The following is a 26,527-nucleotide window of genomic DNA, read 5'->3' as shown; positions in this document are numbered from 1 at the left end:
GATTTGTGAGATCATCAAATCCAAGAGGTATCTCTATGTATACTTCCTCCTCAAGACCACCATTTAGAAAAAGCATTCTTTAAATCTTGTTGATGCAATGGCCAATCAAGATTGAAGGCACGAGATAACAAAAGTCATGATAGTGTTAAGTTTTGCAAATGGAGCTAATGTTTCCTAGTTGTCTATGCCATATGTGTTATGATCATCAGAAATACACTCCGATTGGATTAACAGAAAATATGATATATTATTCCACTGAAAATAACAAACGCTCTGTTACAACCAACCTCTCACACTAACAGATTGTTAGTAACTCACTCACTGTATAATAACTGAATGCCTCCTCTACCCAACCCCCCTTCTCATTTTATACTTCTTTCTCACGTGTCTTTCCCATCTCTTTCCTAACGTAAAAGTTTACGATCTTGGGCCTAGGCTTGTCTATCTCTTCAGCTGTTGGGCTTGATAATTTTGAAGTAAATGGGCTCAATAAGTTTGGGCCCGTAACATGCCTAGCCTCTTCAAGAATCACCTTGTCCTCAAGGCGAAATCCCGGAAATTGTGCTGTGAAATCTTCCTTGTCTTCCCACGTTGCATCTTCATCCGTTCTTCCTTTCCACGGCACCACTAATTGTTGGCATGACTTCCCTTTCACTCGCTTAGTTCTTTCAGCCAAAACTCCTTCAGGTTCAAAGTTGAGAAACAAATCGGTGTCCACTTCTCTAGGCAACTTAACTTCATTCGGATCTCGACCCACTGCTCATTTTAGACATGACACATGAACCACTGGATGTATCTTGGACCCCTCGGGTAGCTTCAGACGATATGCCACCTGTCCCACTTTCTTCAACACCCGATAAGGCCCATAGTACTTAGCTGCCAACTTCTGGAACACCCTTGTACAAACAGAATTTTGGTGGTGTGGTCGTAGCATCAGGTATACCACATCGCCTTCTTGATAATGGATCTCCCTACGGTTTTTGTTAGCGTACTTGGTCATCCGTTGTTGAGCCCGCTCTAGATTATATTTGAGCTGCCTTAGAAGTTCATCCCTGTCCACTAAGGCTTGTGAGACCGCTGTTACCTTGGTTTCCCCAGGTAAAAACTTAATTAAAGTAGGAGGTCTTCGTCCATACATCACTTCAAATGGTGTCATTCCAGCAGCTGTCTGATAGGAACCAATACTCCGCCCAATGCACCCACTGTGACTAGTCCTTGGGTTGTTCAGAGCAGAAGCAGCGTAGGTACGTCTCGACACATTTGTTCAAAGCTTCACTTTGCCCATCTGTCTCAGGATGGTAGGCCGTGCTCATTTTGAGGTGAGTCCCTGTAGCCTAAACAGCTCAAACAAAAATAAACTCATGAACACCGCATCTCTGTCACTGACGATGGTCTTTCGAACCCCATGCAATTTGATCACATTGCGTGCGAAAATTTCCGCTACTGAACAGGCAGTGTATGGGTGTTTAAGAAGTAGAAAGTGTCCATACTTAGATAGCTTGTCAATCATCACTAAGATCACTTCAAAACCCTTTGATTTCGCCATTCCCGTAATAAAATCCATAGCCAAATCTTCCAAATTGCTTCTGGAATTTCCAAGGGTTGTAGCAGTCCTGCCGGAGTTGCAGCCTCATACTTCTATTTTTGACATACTCCGCATTCAGACACAAACTTATAGACATCCTTCTTCATCCCTGGCCAAAAGAAATTATTTGCGATTTTTTATACATTCAAAAGGCTCCTGAGTGTCCCTCAATATGAGTGGCGTGGAATCCCATCAGTAACTTGGAAACCCACTGTGATGTCCGAGGAACAACTAATCTTCCAAAGAGTAAACACCCATTAACCAAGGAGTAGTGTTTGTTACTGTCTTAGGCCATGCTCATTCTTTCTATGATCTGTTTAAAAACTGGGTCATTTTTCACAGCTTCTCGAATCTCTTGTACTCCATCCATTATGCTTTTGTTAAAGCATTCAATTCTCCAATGTACTCTCTTCTCGATAAATCATATGCTGCTCCATTGTCCGCCCCAGCTTTATTCTTTATTTCAAACTCATAACCCAGTAATTTGGCCAACCAATATTGTTGATCTGGCGTGGTTATACGTTGCTACAACAAGTTCCTCAAAGGTTTGTGATCAGTCACCACTAGGAACTTACGTCCCAATAGATAGTGACGCCAATGTTGGACCGCCAAGACAAGTGCCATTAACTCCCTCTCGTACATAGACTTGGATAACGCTCGATCTGCCAAAGCCTTACTGTAAAAAGCAATAGGCTTGCCCTCCTGGGCCAACACTGCCCCTATCCCCACCCCTGAAGCGTCGCATTCTATTACAAATTCTTTAGAAAAATCGGGCATCCTCAGTATTGGGGCAGTCACAACAGCTTGTTTGAGCAGCTCAAAAGCTCCTTGGGCTTTCTCATTCCACCCAAAATTATTCTTCTTCAGCTGCTCAGTGAGTGGCCTTGCAATCCTACCGTAGTCTTTGATGAATTTCCGGTAATATCCCGTTAATTCCAAAAAACCCCTCAACCCCTTTGTGTTCTGCGGCTGCGGCCAATGTACCATACTATCAACCTTATTAGGATCCACTTCTACCCCATGAGCCATGATTATATTTTTTTTTATAAGAAATATATTTTATTAATCAAATGATAAGAACTAAGTACATAAGTGGACTAGTGGTCCACTTTCATCCTGAAATACATAATAACAAAGTTGTGTTAATGATACACATAAGCCCAATCTCGCAATATATCTAATATGGAGACATTCTTGATGTCAACATGATTGCCGATCCACATCGCAACTTTGATCTTCATTTTTTCCCAGCAATCTTCTATAGTTTCTTCCATATCATCAAAAATTCTTCTATTTCTTTCCAGCCATACTATCCAGCATATGCAATGAACCACGACTTGCCAAAAAATTATTCCCCTCGTACCGGTTAGCTGTCCTAAATCCAAAGAGAATAAATCCCTCGTTGACTTCGGCATCACCCAAACAAATCCCAGCTCTTGCAAGGTTCTAGACCACAATCCGGTCGTGAATGTAAAATGGATGAGCATATGATCCTGAGTTTCTGTTTCGTTTATACACAACACACACCAATTTCGGCACATAGCAATTGAAGGACATCTTTTTTGCATCGTCTCCGAGGTCGGAAGCTTACCTTGAGTCGCTGTCCACGAAAATACTTGAATCTTTTTTGGAACCGGAACCTTCCAAACTGGCATTTTTTTTTTCAGAACCAGCTGGTGTTGCTGCAACAACTCCAACACTACTTCCACAAGTTGCACATGTTCCTCCCAACTCTTACTGTAAATCAAAATATCATCAAAGAAAACTAATACAAATTTTAAGTAAGGGCGAAATACCTTATTCACAGTTGCTTGGAACGTGGCCGGAGCATTTTTCAGCCCAAAAGGCATGACCAAAAACTCGTAATGACCTTCCTGTGTCCTGAACGCTGTTTTATGTACATCGGCAGCTTGAACTCGAATCTGGTGGTATCCAGATTTGAGGTCCAGCTTGGTAAAATGCGTCGCTCCATGTAGTTCATCAAATAACTCCTCCACCACAAGAATTGGATACTTGTTAGCAATGGTAATGTCATTCAATGCTCGGTAGTCAGTGCAAAATCGCCAACTCCCATCTTTATTCTTTACTAGTATAACTGGACTTGAGTAGGGACTGTTGCTGAGTTGTATCACTCCTGATGTAAGCATCTCTTTCACCATCAGTTCAATTTCATCATTCTGATGATGAGCGTATCGATAAGGTCTTACCGATACCGGCCCGCAACCCTTTTTTATACATATAGCATGATCTTGTCGCCTAATAGGGGGTAATTCACTAGGTTCTTGGAATATCCCCTCGTCACCTTCCTTCTTGTCTGCCCCACCCCTCTTCTCCCCACTCCATTTGATTAATACTGCTCCGCAGAATTCCACCTCACTCACTTTGGCGATCCCGTTGAATGATAATATGGATCTGCTAAGGGATGGATCCCACTTTAAGACTACCGTTTGATCACGCCAGCTAAATCGCATCTCCATTTTATTCCAATTCAGCAGGACATCTCCCAATGTACGAAGCCAATCAACTCCCAAAATAAGATCAATACCCCCTAATTCAAACAAATATTCTTCAATCTGAATTTGACACTATCCCATATCCACCTCCAACTCCTGCACACCCCTTGACATGACACCCGACACCCATCCGCAAGAAACACTCCAAAAAACACGCTCTCGTCAAATACTAGATCTAACTCCGCAATTAATTTTTTTGAGACAAAGTTGTGGCTTGCGCCACTGTCCACCATTGCTACCACCTCCCGCCCAGCCACCTTCGCCCTCATTTTCAATGTTTGTGGATGGTTTATGCCATTAACTTTAATACAACGGTAACTATAGAGTGTTGTATTCCAAGTTGGGTTCGCCTATCTCCCCTGTTTCTCGCATCGCCTCCTCCGTTTTTTCCTCTGACTCGACCTATTCCCACTCGGCGTCTTCTCCTTCCTCCTCCGCTAGAAGCGTTACTCTAAAACTCTTGTTGGCACATCGGTGCATCGGGTGGTAGGGTTCTCCACATTTAAAGTACAATCCCTTTTCTCGCCTGTGCAAGAATTCTTGATGAGATACAACCCTGCTATCACGATTTTTTTGATATGGTATCCTCGTCGCTCCTCCACCACTTCCTCCCGATGGACCCCGAGACCCACCACCGTAAGATTGCGGTGTAAGTGGAATTTGGTCCCTATCATGCACCGGGGCTTGATTGGCCCAGCCCACATTTTAGTTACTGATTTTTGTCCATACCCCAGGCCCGATCCCACTTTATTTCTTCCCCTATCTACTGCGTGTACAATCATCCTCCGCCGTATCTCTTCCCGCAACCCGCTCATGAATTAGCCCAAACATTGATCCTCCTGGACATCACCCAGCTGCGCAACCAACATCTCAAAGCGCTCGATGTAAGCGTCCACCGACTGCTGGCCTTGGTTCAGCGACGCCATTAGTTCAAAAGGATTGGCATCATATCCATTGTAGCTTTTGATCAGTTCATCCGGAAATCTGTCCCAATCCATGTTCAAGATCCTTACCTTCATCCAACGAAACCAATGCACAATTTGAGCCTACATTCCAGTGGTGTATCATGGACTTCGAAGTACTGCTCCATCCTCCCCAACCATCCCAACGGATCCTCTCCTTCAAATCCAGTTAATTCAATTTTTTTTAATGTTATTCTCACTTCCTCAGCGACTTCTTCCCATCCCCCTCCTTGGCGCGCCACGCTCTGATCCCTCCCGTGTATCTCAATTCCTACCCCTTGCTGCTCTCCACCTTCGTGGCTCATAACAGCCGCTCCTCCTTGTGCCTTGATCATATGTTCCATCATCTCCCTCAGGCTTAGTAATCCCTCCACAGCCTTGTCGATTTTATCCAATCTGCCGTGCACTTGCGACATCATGTTGTGCACCATAATCAACGCCTTTTCCATGCTCTCCATCTTGGCTTCTGAACAAGTGCTGGCCATGGTATTCCTCGGAAATACACTCCGATTGGATTAACAGAAAATATGATATATTATTCCACCAAAAAGAACAAACACTCTGTTACAACCAACCTATCACACTAATAGATTGTTAGTGACTCGCTCACTGTATAATAACTGAATGCCTCCTCTACCCAACCCCTCTCTTCTCATTTTATACTTCTTTCTCGCGTGTCTTTCCCCTCCCTTTCCTAACGTACGTTTACAATTTTGGGCAGAGGCTTGTCTATCTCTTCAGCTGTTGGGCTTGATAATTTTGAAGTAACTGGGCTCAATAAGTTTGGGCCCATAACAATATGATTGAGTGAATCATTTTGCAACAAGTTGTGCTTTGAACCTGTTAACACTGCCATCAACATTCTGCTTAACTGTAAAAGTCCATTTGCAACCCACTGGTTGTTTTCCAGCTGGTAATTTTGATATTTCCAAAGTACCAGCCTTTTCCAATGCTTGGATTTCCTCCCAAACAGCAGCTTTCCACTGGTTTCTTAAGAGCTTCATGGATAGACTTTGGAATCTTTATGCTTTAAAGATTACTGACAAATGCATAATATTTTAGTGATAAAGCATTGAATGAGACAAACTTTTTAATAGGATGATCAGTGCATGACTCTTCCCTTTTCTTAAAGCAATAGGTTCACCATCATCTAGGTGCATTGATAGGAAGAGAGCTGGGACTAGTGTTACCTGGTGAATTGATTCAGGAGTTGGATTGGATTCATGGCAATGATTCAATGTCTCAAGTTCCTTTTCTTCATGATTTCATTTTCTCCTCGAATAGACTCGAAGCTCAGCAGTTGGTTCAGGCTGCAAAGAGCCACTACGTGTTGGTTGATGACTGGAAATTGGTTGAGATGATTGAGACTGATAAGTAGAGTTTTGGACTGGATTTAGGTATGACTCTATAGTATTTTGTATGAATGTAGCAGTGTTCAAAGATCGAAGTTCTAGTGAGGCAGTTTCATTAGAAATTTCTGACTTGTATTGTAAGGTTGTTCTTCAAAGAATGATACATACATAGAGTTGTAGAACTTTTGAGTGACATGTGAATAACAGCGATACCCTTTTGGTGAGATGAGTACCCAACAAATATGCACTTAACAGCTTTTGGGTCAAATTTACTCCTAAGATGATCATGAATATGAACAAAGCAAGTACACCCAAAGGCCTGTAGAGGAATGCTAGATATGACCCGACAACTTGGGAAGGACTGAAGGAGTTGACATGGAGTCTTAAAGTTTGAAGTCTGAGAAAGCTTCCTATTTATAAGATAGGTGGCTGTAAGGAATGCTTCGCCCCTCAGGAACATGAGTTGAAAACATCAAAGATCGAGCAACTTCAAGAATGTCCCTAGTTTTTCTTTCCGTAATCTCATTTTGTTGAGGTGTATCAACAAAAACTCAAATGGATAATCTCTTGGTTTTCCAGATATTTACCCAAATTTGTTTCAAAATACTCTCTTGCATTATTAGTCTTTATCACCCGTATTTTAGTTTGAAATTGAGTTTGAACCATAACATTGAATTTTTGGAATAACATTCCCATTTGAGATTTTGATTTCATGAGGAACAACCATGTGGCTCTAGTGTGGTCATCCACAAATGACACGAACCATCTAGTTCCTATCACATTTTTTTTGGTTTTGGATGGGCCCACACGTTGTTATGGATCATTGAAAAAAAGGCGTGGAAGCTTTACATGGTGTACGGTGATAAGAACTACGAGAGTATTTAGAATATTGACACGCCTCACAGCGAAACAATTGAGAAATTTTATTGCTAAACAAAGATGGAAACAATCTTTGTGGGTACAAGAAATCAGGGTGACCTAGAAGATAGTGCCACAACATAACTTCACTATCTTTATAATTATTTTCACAAGAAACTGAACCTTTTGAATGAACATACATGACATTAAAATCCTGGCTTCTAAAAGATTCTTCATTTCTGAGAAGAAAAGGTCCATAGCACATCTTAGCATTGCCAATCGCCCACCCCGAATCCAAATCCTGAATTCACAAATATTTGAGAAAAATTTAGCAACACATTTATGTTCTTGAGAAAATTTTCTGACTAACAAGATATCGTAATCAAGATTTTGCACATGGAGGACCAAGAATAAAGATATATTCTCATAAATAATTACGGAACCTCTTCATGCCACCTTAGACAAGGATCCATTAGTAATTTCATAGTTAGTACTTGTGGAAAAGAGTAGCATCTCTGGTCATATGATCAGTTGCTCCCGAGTCCACTATCCATGGGCTGTGTTTCTTTGAATTTACAGCAAGAGCACTTAAGAAATTAGCTTTTTGTGTCACAGTTCAAAGATGTGGACAACTCTTCATTGACCGAGGCATTACTGCCTCGGCTCTCCTTGTCTTGGGTTGAATGTGTAGGATTCCAATTTGTTGGTTTTCCATGAATTTTCCAGCAAGTGTCTAAGTTGTGAGTAGGCTTCTTGCATTTTTCACACCATAACTTCCCTTTTCTTTGTCCACTGTCACTATTGACTTGTTGAGTGCCTCGTACTGCCAAAGCTGAGTTCTTTGTAGAATAGTTGGTTGTTTGTTCCTCCGTCATCACCTTTTTCCAGTTTTATTCTCTGCGGACTTCAGAGAACACTTCTCGAATATTCAGAATTGGTTTCATCCCTAATATTCTCCCTCAAACTTCATCTAGGTTCATGTTAAGGCCCATTAGAAACTCGAATATTCTTTTCCTTTCAACAATTTCACGAAATTTTTTTGCACCATCCGGAAAGCCCTACTGGTTCTCTTCAAACACATCCAACCGTTGCCACTGGCGTGTGAGCATATTGTAGTATTGAGTGATAGTGTGGTTTCTATTTCGAAGATCTTAGATGTGTTTTCCTTATCAGAGCAAAATTCCTTGGCAGCATCCCATATTTCATGGGTTGTGCCGTAGAGAAGGAAATTTTCGCCGATCTCCTTTGTCATTGAGTTGACAAGCAAAGACATCACCATATTTTTTCCCATCTTCCAGGTTTTGCACTTCGATCAGTTTTTGGAACAGAGATTTTTCCGATAAGATAATCATCCAAACCTTTGCTGCAAATGTACATCATCACAGATTGTGACAATTGAAGGTAGTTTTGCCCATTCAATTTGTGTCATGTGACAGGATGTGAACCACTTTCCACAAATATGGGGTGGATGGGAGTTCGATCCTCATGAGTCCTCTTTTCATCAGAGTCCGAAGCCATTCCGTATTTGGTCATTGGAATTATATCAGAGGTTTACAACCCTCTATGATACCATGAAGAAATTCATAAGATGGAATTCTATTTCTTAATTGTACAAACATTTACACAACTAGAATAACAACTAGAGAAGGAATAGATAGCTACAAATCAAAAGATACTAATCAGCAAATTTAATTTTAGTAAGTAGATCAAATTAGTCCCTAAATATCAGTGAGTAAATCTCGTAGATCTTTAAGGATTTCCACAAACTGCAATGTCAACAACCTATACCTGAAGCTAGTAGAATACGGGACAGATATAGGTTGATAAATATTTTCATTTCCATGTCCATATCCATTTGTCACATCACTGTCATTTCTACTCTGTCGCTGCTGTGGAGGCTCAACATTCAAGCTCTCTTGAAAAGCCCTAGCAAGTTGTTCATCTTCTTCCAATTGTGGTTCACTATCTATGCCACATTAGATATACAGAATATAACTTTTAGTGCGCAGGTATATACAATATAAAAAATACATGGCAAAGAAAAAAATACTTAGATAGCGCCCAGAAGGTACAGAAAGGTACTTTCTGAACACAAGCATTGGGTTCAAGGTCAGAAACATACGGAGTTCCAATCTCCCATTAATCATAGTCTCTACCAAGTAAGAGATTCGAGAAAACCCAATTCTATTGTGACGCTAGGGGTGGCATTTGGGTATGCGTACTCAGTACCCGACCCATCTGGTAGGCCCACTTTAAAAGAAATTATCATGGTTCTAAAATTACCTAGACGCTAGTGGTGCGCGAGACCAGCGCCTAGCGCCTAGGCGGGGGCTAGATGTCATTAGGTGGATTCCAAGGTGTTAACATAATAAGATGAATTTTGGTGTGTTATGGCAAGCCAACAAATCGCATTTCTTATTGGACTTTGGTTTAGAGCCGATAAATATTATTTTTCATATTTTTAATTTGGGCTTTTAATTAGCCAAAAAAACTTTTCAAAAAATAATCCCAAAAAAAGTAATTATCGGCCGCCTAAGTCCTCCTAGGCTGGCCCACTAGTTCGGTGCGGTCGGCCGGCGTATATTGCCTAGGCCGATTTTTCGAACACTGGAAATTATGTATTTGAGATTTTATTCATAATATTTTTTTCATAATTTAATTGAGTGGTTCCCTAAAATAATTTTTTTTACACTTTCGAATATAATATATTACAACTTAAATATATAATATATTAATTCAATAAGCACATGTTTCAATTGCAACATTACATAATAAAATATCAAACTAATGTTATACAGTTATACCCAAATAACAAAGTTACATAAATTATATCATTTCAAATATCGAAATTATAAAATCCAAATCTTTAACGAAAATCAAAGTCGTATGACCACTCTCTTCATTTTTATATTTATTTTTTTGAAATGTTCTTTCAAATTTTCAGCTAAAGTATATTACTGCATGAAATCCTTGTTGCCGTGCAATTTATCATGATATATCCAATTATATCACAATTCATAGTAAATATATTATCAGCACAACAAAGATATAACCAGACTTTAGAAATAAATTACAACTTGTAGTTCGTTAATAAAATCATATTCTAATATCACAAATTCAACATATCTAATAAATGGAAATTGCATAAATTGTTTACATATAAAAGAAGATGAAAGATTTTATATACATATAACAAATGATAAAAATATTCTAATAATCGACATGGCATCAAATAATCGACATAGAAGGACTTTTCCTCTATTTACAACCATTAATAATAATTAGAAATGACTAGGTGCTACATACTATAATGGCTAGGAATAATTAGTGTTTGGTTTTTGTAAGTGTAAAATCCTTCCGCAAATGAAACATTAACTTGTGTAAAACTTGATACTTGCGAAAGGGAGAAAATCTCACACTCAGGTGGTTGTAGAAAATGTGATTGCCTTACAAAAGTGCAAGCTAGTGACTCTCGACTAAGATGCTGCACTATGCAAGAAAGAAATTTACATTTGAAAAAACCATGCATAACCATCCAATAAAGTTGGAAAAAAAATGGCAAAAATAATTCAAAACAAAGAATTAACTAATTGAAAGTCAATAGTTGATTACTGGAGAAAAGTTGAGGGAGAACAAATTTTAAAAGTAATTAAATATTTACAGTTCCGATTAAAAGAAAATTATATAAAGGCCACTTTATACAATATTTCAGTCTTCAGATTTAATCTTGCCACCAATAATTCAAAACAAAGCATTAACTGATTATACTTTATCCAGTCATCTTATGTTTACAATGACTCAAATGATCAATTCTTTCAATCCACCACTCTTGCCATGCAAACCTATATTGAAATCCTTTCCTTCATAATAATTAGGAATGATTAGGTGCAACATAGTATAATGGCTAGGAATAATTATTGTTTGGTTTTGTAAGTGTAAAATCCTTCCGCAAATGAAACATGAACTTATGTAAACCACGATTCTTGCCGAAAGGGAGAAAATCTCACACTCAGGTGGTTGTAGGAAAAATGATTGCCTTACAAAAGTGTAAGCTAATGAATCTCGAGTAAGATGCTGCACTATGCAAGTAAGAAATTTACATTGAAAAAACCACACATAACCATCCAAAAAAAAATAGAAAAAAATGGCTTCATCTATGTTTCTTGGCGGGATCATCATGCATATCAAAAGGCTCTTCGTAGAACAATAGTTCAGAGATTACCAATATATCACAAAATTAAGCTACTATAAAACTCACCAATTAAAGATTTTGCTTTTTCTTCTTCTGAAAGAGAGAGAGCAATAGCATGGTCGATGTCTTCAATCTCCGACCATGAATCCTGTATTAAGATTCACAATGAAAATGTTTTTCTGTCAAATAAATTGCCCAAAATTAAAGAAATTAAGCAAAATAAATAAAAATCCAAAAGCATCAAAGGTACGACATGCCGCCAAGAGCACAATTAACTATATTTTATTTTGAGAAAGTTGTAAGTTCACTTTGATATCGGAGCATAATATGACATAGAGACAGAAACATTAAGGAATAAAATTAAATCTTACAAAAGAAGTAGAGGGATCATTCTCCAGCGTATCAGTTCCATATCTCAAATCATAACGCCCCTCGGAAACTTTATGGTTCGAACCCTTGAAGATTTTACTAAGCCAACCCATTAGAAGAGCTGTGGTGGTCGCATGGTCAATAAACCTTTTCAGTATAGAGCAGAGAATGTTCTATATTTAAGCAAAATTCTCGTTGGACTGTGAAAACGGTCTAGATTACACACCCTTCAGTTATTGTTGATGCAGGATCACTCGGTCATACAATCTTCTGTATTTAAGTAGATAAAAATGATTATATTTTAAGGATTCCCCGCTGAACTGAATGAGTATGTGGAGGATAAGAAGCTAACGTGTCCAATCCAAAAAGTATTTGATTCATCCTAGAAGAACTCCTAGAACGTACAAGAACAAAAATCAGAACAAAACAAATTAACCAGCCAAAAAAAAAATAAAACAAAAAAACAAATCAGATTTATTTCTTATGTAAGCAAAATACATAACACAACATGGAGCAGGTGAAATGAAGCTCTTTTTCCCTTGCCAATATGAGCTCATGTCCTCTTTTCTTTGTCATCATTTTAAAAATATCAAAATTCCAAGTTTTGTTTGAGCAGAGCAATATTTTGAGCCCAGAAATAAGATTAAAATTGCTTACATTTGCCCGGAAGGGATGCCAGTCCATTGGTTCAGGCGAGGAATTCCAACCGAGGAGCTCATTCAAAGAAGACCCTTTTGAATTGTTAGCTTCTTTAAAACAAAATCAGCAGCCAGTCGAACAATTTGAGGTTCCTAAACCGGCGATTAACCAAAAGCGAGGAATTTAGGTCAATAGACTTTGTCAAATTCCAATTTCAAAAAATAGGAAAGCGAATTGCTGGTAATTAGGAATTTTTTAAAAAAAATAATGTCCTTCGTTTTCTGATTTTCTTCGGAAAATTTCATAATTATAACTAAAATTTAGAAGTCGCAAACAAATGCTTCTCGACCGGCTTTTAGGGGTAATAAATTTGAACAAAATTAACACTTGCTATATTATTTAAAAAGAATGAAATGACATAATTTATTTGTAACGAAATGATGACATAAATAAGTCGCAACTCAATCGCTATAAAATATTTCTTAGTCGTTCATATTCTCTCGGTCGACTTTCAGTTCTTTATTAGTGAAATATAATGACCAAAATTAACTCTTATTATATTATTTAAAATGAATCAAATGATATAATTTTATTTGTATTCAAACGATCATAAAAGTCAGTAGTCCCTCGGTCGTTATCAAATATTTCTCAATAGTCTTTTGCTTTTCTCTCGGTCGTTCTTCATTCACTTGTTGGTGATATTATTGCAAAAATTAACTATTATCGTGTTATCTAAAAAGAATCAAATGGCATGTTTTGATTTGTAATCAAACGATTATAAAAGTAAGTCACTATCAAATACTTCTCACTCATACATTAGTTTTCTCTCGATCGTCGTGTTGGGACACCGATTTCTCGTACCTAAGGCATAGCGAAAATTTTAGTTTCGACGCTCGAAACTAACATTGGGCTATGTTATTTAATATCCATAGGGTATTTATTGTATACATGTGTGTTTTAAACGCTGGACTCCAAACTAATCCGGGATTAGTCAAGATGGCTCTTCTGTAAATCTCTTCAAACAGATTTCTGTCTTTTGATCATCAAATTGGGTTCACGATAAGATATTGTGTTCTTTGTTTGGATTGCACTAGAAATCGCAAACAAATTTGTGTTGAGACTGGAACGTCTGAATTTCCAAAATCCAGAATCGGTGTGAAGACACGGGAGGTGACGGCACAAGGAAATGCCTGCCGAAATTTGCTTGATTCACAATCAACAAAGTGGCTGAGACTTTGGCAACTTTTTCCCACAAAGTTGTCGTGAGTTCTTGTCATACTCATCAAGGATTATGACAAAAAACTTTGATTAAATTGGCCAACAATTTATTTTGTTTCCTAAATCAAAATTGACTGAGACCTTTATCTAACAATGAAGTGGCCGAATTATTTGTGTGGGAGAGAAATGTGATTTCATCTCCTATTATGATTCATAATCCTACTCTCCCCAGAAGTCCTTATTTTCATTTATTGAAATTTTTATATTATTATATCATATATTTATGAACTTTTGATAATGCATGATAGCTTTTTATTATATATACACATCTTTATATCTCCATATAAATTGTATCTATAAACATTAATATATTTACACATGCACAATTAATGCACGCAAAAATATATTAATTAAAATGAAATAATTATTATTTAATTTATCTAATTAACTTATTAGTTAATTAATTCTAGACCTCTCTAGAATATTTCATGAGAATTTTGTACACATTAGTATTTACTACTAATACTATCATTTAATTAGTAAATTCTAAATTCACCAAATAAATTATTATGCACTCATTATAATCTCGATCGACGAGCAGAAAGGGCCGATGTATCAAGGATATAAATCTTGTTCATATAATGACAATTGAAAATTTCGAAAATCAAAATTTTCACTGTCCATATTTAGCAGCTGGCAGTTTTGAGAATTCCTTCAAAAAAATAGACATTTCCACCCTCCTTCCTCAATTACCAATTAAGCTAACTTCCATTTCTTCCATATTATGAAATCAACTTATGAACTCTTTTATAAACATTTTGTTTGACGGTTAATGGTTCAGGGATACAAGCAGCTGTGGGTTCACATCTGCATGTGATTCAGAACAACATTTATTCTTATTCAGGCTTATCCTAATTAGCCCAATTCTTTTCATCAACACTTTGATCAAGAATGTCAGAACTCATTTCTGATTTCACCCATCAGATCATGGTAAAAGCGTCTGCTATCATTGCCCCATGATCCCCTAGGTATCACTTATTGTAAGGCCCGAGATTATATCATTTTAATCCGAGATTATTTAATTTAGGAATTTTGGAATGATGAATTAGATTCCACGGTTTTTGTAATTAATTAGGATTGAAATAGAATTAAAAAGAGTTATTGAGGGCTGAATTGCAAATAGTGAATAATTCATGGGCTAAAGTGCTAATATTGGGGACACATGTCTTGCCATGCTTATATATGTTAAAATCCTTCAATCCGTTCAGCATTTCCAGAGGAGAAAACCGAGGTAGCCATAGGAGATTATCAAAATTTCCTTCGAAGACTAGAATTCTGATTTTACAAGATCTAACCGTCAAAATTTGAATCCGGACACAGTACCGTGCTTCTCTTGTCAACAGCTACAACAGGACGTAAGTTTTATTGATTTCTGATATGATTTGAAATTATCATATTGGAGGAATTGTGATTTGACTATTATTATGTGTTCTGGATATACTGATCAGTATATATTTGAAGTCAGATCGAAGAACAGACTGTTTATGCAATTGTTATGATTTTTAGAATTGATATGATTGAAATTGTACAGATTGGAGATTATGATATGTTATTGTTAAGATTATGAGTTGTATTGATATCGATTATGAGTTGTGGTATTATATCTATGATGTTGAGACTGACGGGGTTATAGAGATTGTACTGTTATGCCGTCAAAACATCAGTAGATTGCTATTGATCATATTCAGTATTGAGTTGAGTTGAATAGTATATGATATTGTACTTCTCGAATGTTATTTCAGATTGATATTGGCAGCTTTGAATTCAGACTTTCGCTTCATCAGATCGAGACTACAAAAGAAAGGTATAAATCAATGATTGAACAAGGAGAATGACTCGAGTGAGATATAACTTGAGTTTCCCTAAACCACATACTTATTTGTTATTTATTTGATATATTTGAATTCATTGAATCTGTATGCTTGTTATATTGATTATAGAAAGCATGATTTAGACGATTGTTTTGAGATAGAAAGTCTTCGGCAGATGTGCCAAGTCAGGACAGAGTTATTGGCAGAGGTGTCAGGTCACTGGACGTTTGGTTTATATCGATGTTGCTTAGAATGCAGATCAGCTTCTATTGCAGATATTCGATATAGTGTACCAAAGTCTGGAAATCAGAACGTACCACTATCTAGCTGAGGAGAGTAGATGAGTTGTTGCATTCTTATTCAACCGGGATCCCTAGATTAGGCCAGATGGAGTCGAGTCAAAGAATGAGAGTCAGAGTTTGACTTACAGATTTTTATTTTATATGTTTCATAGATTATGATTCATGTTATTTACACATTGTTAATGCTTTTGTATATGATTTTATACATTGCAAGACTACGTTGTTTATACGGGTATGTATTTCTCACCGGAGTTATCCGGCCGTTGTCGTGTTTGTATGTGTGCATGACAACAGGTGGGACATGATCAGGGTCAGGAAGAAGATGAGAGATGACAATGAGCGTGGAGATTCGGACCCAGAAGTAGATAGGTTTCAGTACTTGTTATATAGTAGTTGAACCCTAGTTTGAGTTTGATGTAAAAGTACAAGACTTGTACTTTATCTTTGATGTTTATATCAGACTGATTTAATTATGTTCCGCACTTGTATTAAAAAATAAAAAATAAAAAATTTAGACCCAATTTTAATCAATTGATCTAATTATTCCCAAAGAATGATTAAGAAAATAATTAGCGTCCGGGTCCCCACACTAGGTGGTATGAGAGCGATAGATCCTTTAGACTGAGATAGAAGATAGAGTGAGCGGGGTAGATTGAGTTTTCTTTCCTGCTTCTGAATGGATAGCATGTTTTATTGCTTTAAATATTATATGTTTACTTGATTATCTGATTTGATTGGTAACTTGTGTTATTGAGAATGAATCAGAACCGATTCTTGATCAGAGGAGGACTGAAACATATTTAATATATATAGTGATTACTAATCATTTTGATAATCAGATATGCCTCCTCGAAGAGCCGCAGTTTCTTTGCGTCCTTTACCAGAACATGGCAGTACCTCTGCGAATCTGATGGATGTGACAGCAACATCGATGGAAACATTGCTGAAGAGATTTCAGTCGTTCCATCCACCGACTCTGAAGGGTACTGAGACTTCAGTTGACTGTGAGAGTTGGCTAGATGACATTGAGATGCTGTTTGATTCATTGGATTACACTAATGAGCGCAGAGTCAGATTGATTGGACACCAGTTTCATGATGTTGCGAAAAATTGGTGGATCACGACAAAGAGAGCGTTGGAGCATCGAGGTACGAATATTACGTGGAACATCTTTAAGACTGAATTTTATCAAAGATGCTTTCCAGTATCGTACAGAAAGGACAAGGGTGAAGAGTTTGCAAACTTGAGACAGGGTCAATTGAATATTGAAGAGTATGTGGTCAAGTTCTCTACCCTATTACGATTTGCTCCACATGTAGCTGAGAATGACGAAGCTGTTGCTGATCAGTTTAATGGCCTGAATCCTGAAATATTTACATTGGTGAACACTATGAGACCGAATAACTTTGCTGATGCCTTGAACAGAGCAAAGGGAGTCGAAGCCGGTTTGATTAGACAGAGAGGAGCTTCGTATGTCACACCAGCACCGAGACCACAGCAACTACCCTCAATGCAGTTCCAACAACCCCCTCCTAGATTTGAGAGTGGCAGCAGCAGCAGTGGCAAGAAAGATCAGCTGAAAGCCAGAGAGAAACAGTTTAAGAAGTCAGGGAGCAGTTCATCTAGCTCCAGTGGTTCCCGACAGAGTTATACAAGGGCCTATTGCAGATCTTGTGGTGGAAGACATCCCACAGAACAATGCCGAGGAGTTTTTGGCGTTTGCAAAATTTGTAAACAGCCAGGACATTTTGCCAGAGTCTGTCCACAGAGAGATTCTCAGAGATCCCAGGGTACAGAATCATCTGGATCAGTGGCTCAGCCTGGTAGACGACCATATGCTGTTCACTCTTTCCATCCACCACCCTCTACCCACTCATAGCCGAGGCCAGGAGGAAGCCAGACTGTTAGCCAGGCTCCTAGACAGCAGGCCATAGTATTTGCTTTGACTGAGGAGCAGGCACAAGACGCACCTGATGATGTTGTTGCAGGTAACTGTTCTCTTTGTGGTTATCCTGCTTATATATTGATAGATACTGGTGCATCTCATACATTCATATCTGAGCGATTTGTATTGATGCAGTCCTTGCCTGTTGAGTCATTATCTACTGTAGTATCTGTCTCTTCACCTTTGGGGCGAGGTCTTATATCAGTGACATCTGTTAGATCTTGTATACTGTGGTATGATGAGCATGAGATTGAGTTAGATTGTATTGTACTTGGGTTGTCTGATTTTGATTGCATTATCGGTATTGATATGTTAACCAAGTACAGAGCTACCGTGGATTGTTTCCATAAGATTGTGAGATTCAGACCTGACATGGCTAATGAGTGGAAATTCTATGGTAAGGGTTCTAGAGCTAAAATTCTTTTGATATCTGCGTTATCTATGACTCAATTATTACAGAAAGGAGCAGAGGGATTCCTTGTGTATTCAGTAGACGTACTGAAATCGAGCCTAGCATTGGCAGATTTGCCAGTGGTATGTGAGTTTGCTGACGTCTTCCTAGATGAGATTCCGGGTTTGCCTCCAGTCAGAGAGATAGATTTCAGCATCCAATTGGTACCAGGTACAATTCCGATTTCTAGAGCTCCGTACAGAATGGCACCAATTGCATTGAAAGAGTTGAAAGAGCAGTTAGAAGATTTACTGGCCAAGGGATACATCAGACCGAGTGTTTCTCCTTGGGGCGCTCCAGTACTGTTTGTGAGGAAGAAAGACGGTTCAATGAGACTTTGCATTGACTACCGGCAACTGAACAAGGCTACGATAAAGAACAAATATCCCTTGCCTCGCATTCATGATTTGTTTGATCAGTTGCAGGGTTCTTCTGTATATTCCAAGATCGATCTGAGATCTGTATTTATGGGATTGATGAACCGTGTGTTTCAAAAATATCTTGATGAGTTTGTGATTATTTTCATTGATGATATTCTGATATATTCGAAGAATATGATTGACCATGCTGAACATTTGAGAATTGTGTTGAAAACTCTAAGGGCTGAGAAATTATATGCAAAACTGTCCAAATGTGAGTTTTGGTTGAGACAGGTTGTATTTCAGGGTCACATCATATCTGGTGATGGGATTTCTGTTGATCCTAGCAAAGTTGAGGCCGTGATCAGTTGGCCTAGACCGACATCTGTGCCAGAGATACGCAGTTTTTTGGGTCTAGCGGGCTATTATCGACGATTTATCAGAGATTTTTTGAGTATTTCAAAGCCGATTACGCAGCTAACCCAGAAGAATGCACCATTTGTTTGGTCAGAGGAGTGTGAGTCTAGTTTCTTGGAGTTAAAGAAAAGATTGACCAGTGCTCCGGTGTTGACTATTCCGTCAGGTACTGGTGATTTTGTGGTTTATTGTGACGCTTCTCACGGAGGATTGGGTTATGTTTTGATGCAGCGAGGCCATGTCATTGCCTATGCTTCGAGACAGTTGAAGCCACATGAGACACGATATCCGATTCATGATCTTGAATTAGTGGCCATTGTCTTTGCATTGAAGATTTGGCGACATTACCTCTACGATGAGAAGTTTGAGATTTATTCTGATCATAAAAGCTTGAAATATCTGTTTTCACAGTCTGAATTGAATATGAGGCAACGAAGATGGCTTGATTTGTTGAAAGATTTTGATTGTGAAATCAAATATTATCCGGGAAAGTCGAATGCAGCAGTTGATGCATTGAGTCGAAAGGTATGTTCTTTATCCTTATCGACTATTGGTGTTTCAAATTTGATTGAAGATTGTTGTCTTTCTGGATTAGCATTTGAGACAGATTGTCAACCTTTGAGATTGTATGCTATTCAAGCCGAGCCAGAACTGATTGTTAGAATCAAAGAAGCACAGAAAGTGGATCAGAATGTTCAGAACTTGATGTTGAGGGTCAGATCAGGTCATCAATCAGAATATCAGGTTCGTGATGATGTACTGTATGTGAATAATCGTATTGTCGTGCCGGATGTTTCAGAGTTGAGACAGCAGATATTGACAGAAGCGCACAACAGTCGATTTAGCATTCATCCTGGTGGCAGAAAAATGTATAACGATTTAAAAAGACAGTGTTGGTGGAAACATATGAAATAAGATGTCACAGATTTTGTATCTAAATGTTTGAATTGCCAACAGGTGAAAGCAGAGAGAAAGAAATCATGAGGTCTACTGCATAGCTTATCGATTCCAGAATGGAAATGAGATCACATTTCCATGGATTTTCTGACGCAGTTACCGCGATCCTCCCGAGGTTGTGATGAGATTTGGGTCGTTATTGACAGATTGTCCAAATCAGCATGTTTTATTCCGTACAGAATGACGTACAGAGATGACCAGATGGCAGAGATTTATGTCAGAGAAGTGGTCAGATTGCATGGTGTGCCGCAGTCGATTGTATCAGATCGTGATCCTCGATTCACTTCACACTTTTGGCACAGTTTGCAGCAGGCTCTGGGTACTACATTGCATTTGAGTACTGCATATCATCCTCAGACAGACGGTCAGTCAGAAAGGACTATCCAGACATTGGAGGATATGCTTAGAGCTGTAGTGCTAGATTTTGGCACTAGTTGGCGAGATTCTTTGCCACTTTGTGAGTTTTCTTATAACAACAGCTATCAGACGAGTATAGAGATGGCACCGTTTGAAGCGTTGTATGGCAAGAAGTGCAGATCCCCTCTCTATTGGGATGATATTTCTGAGGGACCTGAGTTTGGACCCGATATGATTAGAGATATGACTGAGAAAGTGAAGCTGATTCAGAAAAGAATGAAGACAGCTCAGGACAGACAGGCCAAATATGCAATTATTCGACGTCGACCTTTAGAATTTGAGCAAGGAGACAGAGTATTTCTGAAGATTTCTCCTTTCAGAGGCGTTATCAGATTTGGCAAACGAGGGAAGTTATCTCCTCGTTACATTGGTCCTTATGAGATTCTGGAAAGCTTGGTACTCGTGCTTATCGACTTGCTCTTCCGCCTTCTCTATCTGTAATACATGAAGTCTTTCATGTATCTATGTTGCGGAAATATCTCCCTGATGATTCTCATATTATTCAGCCAGACGAGGCCGAACTTGATGAAAGTCTGAGTTATGTTGAGAAACCTATTCAAATTCTTGATCGTAAAGAAAAGCAGTTCAGAACGAAGACTATTCTGCTTGTGAAAGTCCAGTAGAGTCGTCATGGCATTGAGGAAGCTACCTGGGAGACTGAATCAGATATGAGACAGGAATTCCCAGAGTTATTTCACTGATGTGAGTCTTTTATTTTAGCTTCTGTTATATCTTCTTTTCTTTTGTGATTTGATTGCCTGCGATTTCGAGGACGAAATCATGTCTCAGCGGGGGAGAATTGTAAGGCCCGAGATTATATCATTTTAATTCGAGATTATTTAATTTACGAATTTTGGAATGATGAATTAGATTCCATGGTTTTTGTAATTAATTAGGATTGAAATGGAATTAAAAAGAGTTATTGAGGGCTGAATTGCAAATAGTGAAGAATTCAGGGGCTAAAGTGCTAATATTGGAATTTGAGTGGGACACATGTTTTGCCATGCTTATATATGTTAAAATCCTTCAATCCATTCAGCATTTCCAGAGGAGAAAACCGAGGTAGCCATAGGAGATTTTGAAAATTTCCTTCGAAGACTAGAATTCTGATTTTACAAGATCTAACAGTCAAAATTTGAATCCGGACACAGTACCGTGCTTCTCTTGTCAACAGCTACAACAGGACGTAAATTTTATTGATTTCTGATATGATTTGAAATTATCATATTGGAGGAATTGTGATTTGACTATTATTATGTGTTCTGGATATACTGATCAGTATATATTTGAAGTCAGATCGAAGAACAGACCGTTTATGCAATTGTTATGATTTTCAGAATTGATATGATTGAGATTGTACAGATTGGAGATTATGATCTGTTATTGTTAAGATTATGAATTGTATCGATATCGATTATAAGTTGTGGTATTATATCTATGATGTTGAGACTGACGGGGTTATAGAGCTTGTACTGTTATGCCGTCGAAACATCAGTAGATTGCTATTGATCATATTAAGTATTGAGTTGAGTTGAATAGTATATGATATTGTACTTCTCGAATGTTATTTCAGATTGATATTGGCAGCTTTGAATTCATACTTTCGCTTCGTCAGATCGAGACTACAAAAGAAAGGTATAAATCAATGATTGAACAAGGAGAATGACTCGAGTGAGATATAACTTGAGTTTCCCTAAACCACATACTTATTTGTTATTCATTTGATATATTTGAATTCATTGAATCTATATGCTTGTTATATTGATTATAGAAAGCATGATTTACACGATTGTTTTGAGATAGAGAGTCTTCGACAGATGTGCCAAGTCAGGATAAAGTTAATGGCACTGGTGCCAGGTCACTGGACGTTTGGTTTATATCGATGTTGCTTAGAATGCAGATCAGCTTCTATTGCAGATATTCGATATAGTGTACCAAAGTCTGGAAATAAGAACGTACCACTATCTAGCTGAGGAGAGTAGATGAGTTGTTGCGTTTTTATTCAACCGGGATCCCTAGACTAGGCCAGATGGAGTCGAGTCAAAGAATGAGAGCCAGAGTTTGATTTACAGATTTGTATTTTATATGTTTCATAGATTATGATTCATGTTATTTACACATTGTTAATGCTTTTGTATATGATTTTATACATTGCAAGACTACGTTGTTTATACTGGTATGTATTTCTCACCGGAGTTATCCGGCTGTTGTCATGTTTGTATGTGTGCATGGCAATAGGTGGGACATGATCAGGGTCAGGAAGAAGATGAGAGATGACAATTAGCGTGGAGATTCGGACCCAGAAGTAGATAGGTTTCAGTACTTGTTATATAGTAGTTGAACCCTAGTTTGAGTTTGATGTAATAGTAAAAGACTTGCACTTTATCTTTGATGTTTATATCAGACTGATTTAATTATGTTCCGCACTTGTATTAAAAATAAAAATAAAAAAATTTAGACCCAATTTTAATTAATTGATCTAATTATTCCCAAAGAATGATTAAGAAAATAATTAGCGTCCGGTTCCCCACACTTATAGTGCCTGCAAGAACCTTAAAGCATGATTAGCATACAGTACGGTCCCTTCAACTCATATATCCCGATCGAATCTGCAACCATTGGTATATCGAGAGTTGCATATGAATTCGATAACTATGTGATGTATCTTTGAGTAACAGTAGTGACATGGTATATGCAACTAAGAAAACACCTTTTTCTTAAAGCACATTTCTTGCTATGGCCAGAGACTCCTTGCACTGTTAAATCATCATATCACATACAATATCTTCACCTACAGACAAACGGTGAATCCCCGACTACGTTGTATTTGTTCCTACGTATTTCAAAATTATACTCAATCTCGTCACCTAATGACCCTCAATGAAGTCGGTAAATGGATCAAAGATCATGCTAGTACGTAGAGTCTACACATTATCTCTGGTCAAAGGACTAATGACATACAACCATAATCGCGGATTATTTCACTTGATAAGTAAAAACCACTTGGACAGTCCGAGGTAAAATTGTTCAGTGCATCATCATATGATCATCTATCATGAATTTTGATACATTTACCCAGATTAATACGGGATTATTCAAATTAATACTAATGGCAAACAACCATAATCGCAGATTATTACATGTGCGTTTTAAACGCTGGACTCCAAACTAATATGGGATTAGTGGAGATGACTCTTCTTGTATCTCTCTTCAAACGGATATCTGTCTTTTGATCGTCAAATTGGGTCCACAATCAGAGATTGTGTTCTTTGATTGTATTGCACTAAAAATCAAAAACAAATTTTCGTAAAATTGGGTTCACGATCAGAGATTGTGTTCTTTGTTTGTATTGCACTAAAAATCAAAAACAAATTTGCGTTGAGACTGGAACGTCCGAATTTCAAAAATCTGGAGTCGGTGTGAGGGCACGGGAGGTGGTGCCACAATTAAGTGTCTGCCGAAATTTGCTTGATTCACAATCAACAATGTGGCTGAGTGTGGGGCCCTTAACTCTTAATCGTTATTACAATACAATTTGATTAAGGTTAATTAATTACAGCGGAAAACGAGTTTAAAATTTCTTTACAAGAAGCCCAAAATATGTTATTTGAATACTAAAAATAGTATTTCATCTCACATCATAAAATCTACCCACACATAATCAAAACAACTCATACAACAACAAATCATATTCTTGGGACATGCCCCGGTATATAGATACATATATATACTGGGAAACAAAGACATAAAACCTCAGCTCGATTGTGACTCCTTCCAGAAGTACCATCTCGGGTCTCCTGATAACCTGAGATACTTGTCATTGTCAACATACAAAGACAACAAGAGCCCCATCTGGTGCGAGCAAAGCTCAGTCTGAAATAACCACAATATATACCACATATATCTAAACAATGATATATGATATGCAATGCATGTATGTCGTGGAGGTATCAGGTCAAATACCATCCACTGAGCACATGTCAGAATCAATCGAATCGCTATCAAATCAATGCTCGAGCTGGCACACCGGCCTCAATCAGGGATACTCATATGATAACGTCGACAAAGCGTCATCAAATCCCAATCTCAATCAATCATCGGGGCCACAAATGACTATGCTTTAAGGGTCATGTAATACCAAACATAGCATCGTGTTCACAAACCCCATAATCAAATCAAATCATATGGTATCCAAGGATCATAGCTCAACGTGCATGCCATTTACGCCACATAAACTCAACAAATAAGGCATATAGACATGTAATCTCAATCCAATCAATCAAACATATATCATATAATACAGATACATGTCGTATGTTACCCGATCGCAACATATATCAATTCTTCGTTCCAATCGATGTAGCTTGAAGATATCAGTATAATAATCTATCTACATCAATAACATATTTATTTCAATCAATAACATAATTCAAAATCAATAATATAAGTTTCAAATATCTTTTGAAACTTCCAAAATTAATATCAAAGTCAAATCATATCATAATTCAATTCCGACTTTAAAACTTAGTTTATTGTCGTTATTCTACCGCATATATTTATCAGAATTAATAATAACTGACAAATAATTCTTCAATCTTAATCCAACGATTAAAATTCCCTAATTATAATAAATTGAGAATAATTCAAAATAACATCACTATAATCATCTCTTCTTCGTTCAAATCATGCACTATTCAACCATCTTCAATTTCTGTATGATTTAACAATTTATCGGATTTATTCCAAAAATCGACGAATTTCAAACATCACCAAAAATATAAAATTTATACCTCAAATCGAAGACCTCGTGTCAACGATCCCAAAACTGAAGTCGGTTCGTCGATTGGATAAACCGATAAGTCGCACGATCGAAAAGAAAAATAAAAACCTATTTCTCCACTCTCTCTCCTTACCTCTCTGTTCGACCTCTTCTGTTTGTGGTGTCCTCAATTTTCCTTTCTTTTAATTTTTAATAATATAATATAATATATTTAACATTTTAACGTCGGTATATCCCTTTGGACCAGTCAAACGATCAAATTTTCCAAAACTCAAAACATGAAACTTCTATATCTTTGAGTTTCTACGTTATATCCAAATCTCAAATCATTTGGATTTCATATAACCAAAATATGTCTCTAATTACTATTTTGTCCTTAAAATTAATTCATTATTTTTCAAATTATTTACGAAAATACCATCAAAATAAATTGAATATTTTTCAACTTATTTACCAAAATGTCATCAAAACTATTTTATTTTCGGGGTCTCACATTTCTCCCCAACTTAAAAGATTTCGTCCTCGAAATCTCAAACATCTCTCTATATACATAACATTGACAAACATATGATATGTCACAAGTTATAGTACATATCAAAACTAAAATCAGTAAATGGATTATTATACATTGAATACAATGGAACAGGAGGAATAGAATCAAACAAGTGCGGATATGATTCTCGCATCTTGCTTTCCAATTCCCACGTTGACTCCTCCACACCATGTCGTGTCCATTGCACTCGAACTAAAGGGATCGATTTGTTACGCAATATTTTCTCCTTTCAATCCATAATACAAACAGGTTGCTCAACATAAGAAAGAGAAGAATCAAGTTCAACCTCACCAGGTGCAAGTACATGTGATGGATCTGGTTCATATTTTCTCAACATAGAAACATGAAATACATCATGAATGACAGATAAAGCTGGTGGCAATGCCAACCGATAGGCAAGATCCCCAACTCGATCAAGGATCTCATATGGTCCAACATATCGAAGAAACAATTTCCCTCGCATGCCAAATCGAACAGTGCCTCTAAAGGGAGATATTTTCAAAAATATTGTCACCTTTCTGGAATTCCAAGGGTCGTCTTCGTTTATTCGCATAACTCGTTTGACGATCCTGAGTAGCTTTCATCCGCTGTCGAATTAACTGAACTTTATCATTCATTTCCTATATTATTTCAGGTCCAGTCAATTGTCTTTCACCAATTTCATCCCAAAATAACGGTGATCTACATCGTCTCCCATATAAGGCTTCAAACGGTGCCATACCAATACTCGTTTGAAATCTATTATTATACGAAAATTCTACCAATGGTAAGGCATCATGCCATCCCA

The 26,527-nt window shown here is 37.6% G+C and overlaps 1 protein-coding gene and 1 long non-coding RNA gene across 5 annotated transcripts in view; one reads left to right on the top strand and one right to left on the bottom strand.

Annotated features, from left to right (window-relative positions):
* Positions 1-12,747, bottom strand: part of LOC140975272 (protein DA1-related 1-like) — a 40,732-nt gene extending 27,985 nt beyond the window's left edge. Inside the window, exons 1-5 of one of the 4 annotated variants that reach the window (XM_073438886.1) lie at positions 12,489-12,747; positions 12,058-12,225; positions 11,834-11,952; positions 11,529-11,610; positions 9,059-9,236 (exon numbers count right to left, since the gene is read on the bottom strand). In XM_073438886.1, the coding sequence (XP_073294987.1) occupies positions 9,059-9,236; positions 11,529-11,610; positions 11,834-11,944 (371 nt within the window). In that variant the 5' untranslated portion in view covers positions 11,945-11,952; positions 12,058-12,225; positions 12,489-12,747. Of the gene's footprint in view, positions 1-5,900; positions 6,773-9,058; positions 9,237-9,392; positions 9,585-11,528; positions 11,611-11,833; positions 11,955-12,057; positions 12,226-12,488 lie in introns of those variants that run through there. The other 3 variants (XM_073438887.1, XM_073438888.1, XM_073438889.1) reach the window with 3 other exon arrangements.
* LOC140975927 (uncharacterized) overlaps positions 1-26,527 on the top strand; it is a 91,222-nt gene that overhangs the window by 32,934 nt on the left and 31,761 nt on the right. The gene's annotated exons all lie outside the window — the stretch shown is intronic.

The sequence above is a fragment of the Primulina huaijiensis genome, chromosome 4, assembly GCF_012295235.1.
Source record: "Primulina huaijiensis isolate GDHJ02 chromosome 4, ASM1229523v2, whole genome shotgun sequence".
Classification (NCBI taxonomy): domain Eukaryota; kingdom Viridiplantae; phylum Streptophyta; class Magnoliopsida; order Lamiales; family Gesneriaceae; genus Primulina; species Primulina huaijiensis.
Note: the sequence above shows the minus strand (reverse complement) of the source record. Positions and strands in the feature narration are given on the sequence as shown.